General features: G+C 34.6%; 1 protein-coding gene across 1 annotated transcript; it reads right to left on the bottom strand.

Annotated features, from left to right (window-relative positions):
* Nucleotides 1-991: 991 nt before the first annotated feature.
* Nucleotides 992-6552, bottom strand: LOC110900137 (guanine nucleotide-binding protein subunit gamma 2). The gene is made up of 4 exons (XM_022147035.2): nucleotides 6241-6552; nucleotides 3364-3416; nucleotides 3237-3281; nucleotides 992-1242 (listed from the first exon to the last, which is right to left on the bottom strand). Exons 1-4 carry the CDS (start codon nucleotides 6349-6351, stop codon nucleotides 1158-1160), a joined length of 294 nt encoding a protein of 97 aa, XP_022002727.1. The 5' UTR covers nucleotides 6352-6552; the 3' UTR covers nucleotides 992-1157.
* Nucleotides 6553-7346: the final 794 nt, after the last annotated feature.

Genomic DNA, 7346 nt, shown 5'->3' with positions numbered 1-7346 from the left:
GATGATTTATCATTCAGATGTTACCTCTTAACCATTCAGACTTGAGGTTACCTCTTATTCATTCAGAGATTTTAAACCATTAAGAGGTAGCATCTGAATGGTCATTAAGAGGCTACCAAACGTCCAAACAGCCCCTTAATTAAAAAAAAAGATTATTTGCAAAATTTGATGAGCTACTGATAACAAAAATAAGCCCTAATAAGGTCCAGCCCATTGTAATGAAATTATAGACACAAATGGGCTCAGTTAGCAGCCTCTAGGCCCACTATCCCAATCACAATTCACTAACATAAATTATCAGCAAAAATTGACAATCTTTTTTCAAAACAAATCACTTGTTTGGACAAATGGGCTCTAATTGCACCATGTTCACTATTTATCAACAGAAACAACATAAAAAGATGGAGTAAATTGTCATTTTAGTCCCTGACGTTTGACCAAAATTGCCACTTTAGTCCAAATAGTTTTTTTTCTTGCCATTTTAGTCCAAATAATTTTGTTTTCTGCCATTTTAGTCCCTGACTTTTGTCATTTTTTACCATTTTCATCCAACCCACTAACTCCATTCAAAAAATTTAGTTAACTTAGGTGAATTTTGGTCAAACCACATTTTTCTTTCTTTTTTTGCAGGTGCGATGGTATGGGGATGGTGTTGTGCTGGTTTACAGTGAAGATGATGGCGGTGATGTTGGTTGATGACGTGGGTGGCGGAAAAGTAGTCGGTGGTGGTGGAAATGGTGGGTGGGTGGTGACGGTGCAGGCAGATGGTGGTGATGATAGAAGGTAGAGATGGGGTGGGTGGTGGTCGATGAAAATGACAAAAAATGACAAAAGTCAGGGACTAAAATGGCAGAAAACAAAACTATTTGGACTAAAATGGCAAGAAAAAAACTATTTGGACTAAAGTGACAATTTGGTCAAACCTCAGGGACTAAAATGGCAATTTACTCTAAAAAGATGCAAACTTTAAATCCAAGAAAACATGATTATCTGCAAAAAGTAAAGCCAAATTGATAACTGTCATAATTTTCTCTACAAATCAAAAAAGAATTTGACATTTCTGCACAAGAAACTGCTCTGTATTTGTAATGAGAATGTAGAATAATGGCACTGCACAAACCTCAGATGAAAGTTAATGAATTTATGACAAAATATTGTTAAAGTATCCAGCATCTGCAACCTGACTTATCTTGAGGCCCCTCAAACCATTGATCCCATGATGGATTTGCGGGCCCGTATGTCCTGCAAACAAGAACAAACCAAACGAGACAAAATTACGTATTTGCCCTCACCGATCGTATTCATCATAGTTCACGATTCACATGATGTTACATAAAGGGTACTAAAGGTTATGAGTTACCGTCCCGTATCTGACAGATTTAAATTTTCATGAGAAGCGTGTTGTTTTTTTTTTTTTTTTTTTTTTTTTTTTTTTTTTTTTTTGCAGCGTGAGCTAACCGTACTGAGCGTGAAAAGTGAAAAATTAAATGCTTCGTATTTCGGGGTGTAAATGAGCCAAGCAGTCATGAGCTTAGCTACTCGAGATCAGCTCGCTAAGGGTTTGAATCGGGCCGAGCTTAAACGAGATCAAGCCCAAGCTTGAGTCTAAAAATAAGCTTGTTTAATATATGAGCCTGAGCTTCACTTATCGAGCCTAAATGATCCTAGTGTTTATATATTCTTATAAAAAATACTAAATACATATTTTTAAATAAAGATTATTACTTTATATTAAAACTAGAGTGAATTTCAAGGATTGTCCTTTATCTTTATACCCATTTTCAGGTGTTGTACTTTATGTTTAAAATTGATGAGTTTTGTCCTTTATGTTTTCATATCATACACGTTTTGTCCTTTAGGTCTAACCCACTTAGTTTCTTCAGTTAAATTTGGTCATGTGCTTTGCACATGAGGGCATTTTTGTCAATTCAAAGGTTGCAGAAGCTTTGAGCTGTAAATCTGTCGTTGAACTTATCTTTGAATTGACAAAAATGCCCTCATGTGCAAAGCATATAACCAAATTTAACCGAAAAAACTAACTGGGTTAGACCTAAAGGACAAAACGTGTATGATATGAAAACATAAAGGACAAAACTCGTCAATTTTGAACATAAAGAACAGCGCCTGAAAATTGGTATAAAGATAAAGGACAATTCTTGAAATTCACTCTTAAAACTATGATAAAAATAGTTATTTTATATATACTTTTTATAAAAAAAATTATAATTATGAATATGTGTAAATATAGTGAAAGTTTAAAATACAAAAGGCTCTTAACATGCGACGGTATGCGACCACCAATATAACGTGCATAATTAGGGTCAACCTAACCCATGCACAATTATGCAAATAACGTGCGTAATTAGGGTTTAACCCAACCCATGCGTAATTATACAAATAACGTGCGTAATTATGTATTATAACGTGCACATTCTAAAATTGAACATGCGTAATTCACTTCGCACCGTCACACGTTAAGGGGCTATTGTACGTTAACCTTCCCCTATAAATATAATATATAGACAACTTAATAAAATAAACAATAAACAAGCTGAGCTTGAGCTTGAAAAACTACTCACAAGCAGAGCTTAAGCTTAAAAAATAGAGCTTGACATGATACGAGCTTGAGCTTGAAAATCTACACACGAGCCGAGCTCAAGCTTTAGAAATAGAGCTCAACATGAGCCGAACTCGAACTCGAGCTTAGTCGAGTTCGGGCTCAGCTCGTTTACACCCCTACACGTATTCAAATCCGGCTTTTCTTTTTTGACAAAATCTTAAAGCTAAAATGACTTGTTTATCCGTGATCATGGTATTGATCTTGGTCAAGAAGTTGTCATGTTAAAGGGTATTTTGGACATTATTTAACTGATGGCTACATACATTTACTAAACATTGTGTAGTTATGACTTTTTCAGTTTAATGGAATACAATCCAAATATGTTAATTTTCTATTGAGTTAATTACTGTTTTCGTCCCTGTGGTTTGTCAAAAATCACTATTTCAGTCCATTAGTTTAAAAATTGGGATTTCAGTCCCTATGGTTTCACTTTCGTAACCATTTCAGTCCCTGTACTTAACAGAATAATGGATTGAAATGGTTACGAAAGTGAAACCACAGGGACAGAAATCGCAATTTTTAAACTAATGGACTGAAATAGTGATTTTTTACAAACCACAGGGACGAAAACAGTAATTAACTCTTTTCTATTCGAGCAAGAAACGAGAGATCTTACTTGGGAAGTAGTGGATCCGGCCTTGTTTCAACATTACTCAAGATTCTATCAAAACATCGAAAATAACTACGTTAAAAAATCATTAATCACAAATCAAAATAATCAAATAAAGTACATTCGTACTCACTCCTTGCATGCAGCTGAGGCTGCTTCCATCTTCTCAAGCTGGTCGAGCTCCTCCTGCAAAACAAGAGTGTTTAATACGTAATTTTATATTCAAATTATATATAAAGGAAAGGCACACACACAACATCAAAAAACATAAATGATTCCCAAAATTACCACACACACGTATATATACGTATGTGTGTGTATATATACATATTAAAAGAGTATGATAGTACAACTTAATTAAGAAAGATTATTGGACTATTTAAACGGTCAAAGTACGTGTCAATCGAACTCTATTGTAATGTGTACCTGTAATTAGGGTTGCAAACGAACTAAACGTTCTACGAATAGTTTGTGAACCATTCGGCAGGAGGTTCGTTTGTGTTCGTTTGTTTAATAAATGAATGAACACGAACAAGAAATTTCGTATGTTTAGATAAATAAATGAACATGAATAGCATGAATAGAGGCCGCGTTCGTTCATTTATGTTTGAGAATATTCGGGAACGTGTTCGTTTGTGTTCGATAGCTCATTAGTGTTTTCACTTTTTATATTTTATTTAAATACTTCAATATTCTGAAAAGAGTTAATTACTGTTTTCGTCCATGTGGTTTGTCAAAAATCACTATTTCAGTCCATTAGTTTAAAAATTGCGATTTCAGTCCCTGTGGTTTCATTTTTGTAACCATTTCAGTCCATGTGGTTTCACTTCCGTAACCATTTCAATCCATTATTCTGTTAAGTACAGGGACTGAAATGGTTACGAGGTGGACTGAAATGGTTACACAAGTGAAACCACAGGGACTGAAATCGCAATTTTTAAACTAATGGACTGAAATAGTGATTTTTGACAAACCACAGAGACGAAAACAGTAATTAACTCTTCTTCAGAAGAGTTTGTCAAAAATCACTATTTCAGTCCATTAGTTTAAAAATTGCGATTTCAATCCTTGTGGTTTCACTTGTGTAACCATTTCAGTCCATATGGTTTCACTTCCGTAACCATTTCAATCCATTATTCTGTTAAGTACAGGGACTGAAATGGTTACGAGGTGGACTGAAATGGTTACGCAAGTGAAACTACAGGGACTGAAATTGCAATTTTTAAACTAATGGACTGAAATAGTGATTTTTGACAAACCACAGGGACGAAAACAGTAATTAACTCTTCTGAAAAATAAAACATTTAATAAGTATCAGTGTATTATATAATTTGTTCATGAGCGTTTATTTGTGTTTATTTGTTTTCATTTACGTTCATGAACATACGTTTGCGTTCGTTACCTATAGTACAAGGGAACGACACCATTAAATCTTATCAAGCCTAGCAGATCAAATTTGAACTTTTTTCATGAATGAATCATGATCCCTTCAATTAAATCCAGCAAAATGATTTCTAGATCCCTAAGACCATGTGTAGTGGTGGAACAAAATAATGCCCTCACCATGGGGCATTATTCGACACGTGTCATCCCAGTCAGCATGGCGCATTATTGCAAAAGTGGCGTAGTGGGGCATTATTCCAATAACGCCCCTTCCAATCAATAAACAATTATTTTTTTATAGAGAAAAGAAAAAAAAAAAGAAATGGCACCATACACTTGGACCACTCCCATTGGCCACATCCAATTTGCATTTGACCACTTTAGCGTTTTTTTAAAAACGCCGGCTTGCAACATATTCAAATATAACGCCGGATAACGCCCGGTGTAGTGGGGGGGGGGGGGGGTTGGGGCGTTTTTTTTCAATTTTTTTTAAAAACCACGCCCCACTACGGGTGGTCTAACAGAAACTTGAAGCTCATCATCATAACCAAAATCAGATATCCACACTCCTCAATTTCAATAGGATTAAAAAAAAAAAATCATTGAATTGAGTAATCATATCTAAACAAATTGACAAAATTGAAGAAAAAAGCACAATTTCCATGAAAAAATAACAAGAAACAAATACCATCTATCATCTAATATTCAAGAAAACAAATTATAAAACAAAAAGTTTCAAACTTTGAAGCATACCCACATAGATTAAAGCAGCAAGAACCAACAAAGCTAAAAAATTCAAAAATTTAAAACATTGAAAAAATAAAGATGGGCCATTGAATACCATCTATCATCTAATATTTACAAAAAACAAAAAGTTCCAATCTTTGAAGCAAACCCACATAGATTAAAGCACCAAGAAGCCCAACATAGCCAAAAAAATTCAAAAATTCAAAACATTGAAAATTAAAAAATCAAGAAGCAGCCATTGAACACCATATATCATCTAAGATTCAAGAAAACATATTATAAACCAAAAAGTTCCAAACTTTGAAGCAAACCCACATAGATTAAAGCATCAAGAAGCCCAACAAAACCAAAATTTTCAAAAATTCAAAAAATTGAAAATTAAAAAATCAAGAAGCAGCCATTGAACACCATATATCATCTAAGATTCAAGAAAACATATTATAAACCAAAAAGTTTCAAACTTTAATGCAAACCCACATAGATTAAAGCAGCAAGAAGCCCAACAAAACCAAAATTTTCAAAAATTCAAAAAATTGAAAATTAAAAAATCAAGAAGCAGCCATTGAACACCATATATCATCTAAGATTCAAGAAAACATATTATAAACCAAAAAGTTTTAAACTTTAATGCAGACCCACATAGATTAAAGAAGCAAGAAACCCAACAAAGCCAAAAAATTCAAAAATTCAAAACATTGAAAATTAAAAAATCAAGAAGCAGCCATTGAACACCATATATCATCTAAGATTCAAGAAAACATATTATTAACCAAAAAGTTCCAAACTTTGAAGCAAACCCACATAGATTAAAGCATCAAGAAGCCCAACAAAACCAAAATTTTCAAAATTTCAAAAAAAAAAAAAAAAAAAAAAAACAAACCTCTAAATGGCGAGTTTCTTGTTCAAGCCTCTTCAATTCAGCCGAAATTCTATGCTTCCCTCTTGTATCTGCAGCCACCGATCTTATCGACTCCGATCTTTCCGTTTGCATCGCTTGATTTCACTCAAGTAGACACCTACCTATAAACACCAAAATTGTAAACCCTAAAGAGTCATAAAGGGGTCTCAAATTGCACACTCATGACAGCAATATTCACTCCGGCAATAGTAGTTCTATAGGTGCAAAAGAAACAAGAAAAAAGACACCTTTTTGTGGTGTTGGCTTTTGGTGTGTTGAAATTCGGTGGCAATTATTGAAAAATAAAAAAACAAATTTGTGCAGCGAATGATGGGGGTTTTTGTGGGTTCTTTTTATTTATTTACTATTATTTTTTAACAAAATAATTTGAAAATGTATAAAAAAATCATCCGACTTATTTGTCAGTTGAAAGAGTCTATTGACCCGGTCAACTACCAAAAATCTAAAATTCTTCTTATGCAATATTAAGATTTTGCCTGACCTCACCGTTTAGGCGATGTGTAATCGGATCACGCCTCTATCATGGTAGTTGTGATCTGGCGTTAAACATTGTTGGGGCGTTACCAGTGGTGAAGGCGTAGGGAGCGTGAGTCGGTTGACTGGCGTGAAGAGAAAGAGAGGTGTGGGCCCAAGATGTTCAACTAATCACATTCTTTCCGTTTTTTTAAGTTCCTTTATTTTATTTTTTTAACGGCAAATTTGGATCACCGGCGGACTCGTGGCACCAGCGGAACCACCCGATCATATCCATCTCCACTAGAATATAATGTCTATATACCAATTCAGAAGAAAACACAATAAACCTGTGAAAAACCCCCTAGTATGCCATTAGACCATAATGTGTGAAAACTTACGACTACATGACTATAATGTATGAGCTCTTTAATTTATTTAAACTTAAATATTGTTTTTTTAACGGCCAACAGAATCAATCCCGAGCACTCTCGAGGCACCCATTGGACAAACATAGTACTCCGAGAGTAACCCGAGTCCACCACCAATTCCGGGAAAAACCCGGTAACTCACCCTCCCGTAGGCACGCCGGTGAAATTACCGGTAAAACCCGT

The sequence above is a fragment of the Helianthus annuus genome, chromosome 13, assembly GCF_002127325.2.
Source record: "Helianthus annuus cultivar XRQ/B chromosome 13, HanXRQr2.0-SUNRISE, whole genome shotgun sequence".
In the NCBI taxonomy this organism is placed as follows: Eukaryota; Viridiplantae; Streptophyta; class Magnoliopsida; order Asterales; family Asteraceae; genus Helianthus; species Helianthus annuus.
Note: the sequence above shows the minus strand (reverse complement) of the source record. Positions and strands in the feature narration are given on the sequence as shown.

What these genes read in the sequence shown, in the direction of transcription:
- LOC110900137 (XM_022147035.2), bottom strand. Translation starts at nt 6,351, where the DNA reads ATGCAAACGGAAAGATCGGAGTCGATAAGATCGGTGGCTGCAGATACA. An exon ending in AAGAAACTCGCCATTTAGAG is followed by an intron (nt 3,417 to 6,240) that starts GTTTGTTTTTTT and finishes CTTGTTTTGCAG; the next exon opens with GAGGAGCTCGACCAGCTTGA. An exon ending in GCCTCAGCTGCATGCAAGGA is followed by an intron (nt 3,282 to 3,363) that starts GTGAGTACGAAT and finishes ATGTTTTGATAG; the next exon opens with AATCTTGAGTAATGTTGAAA.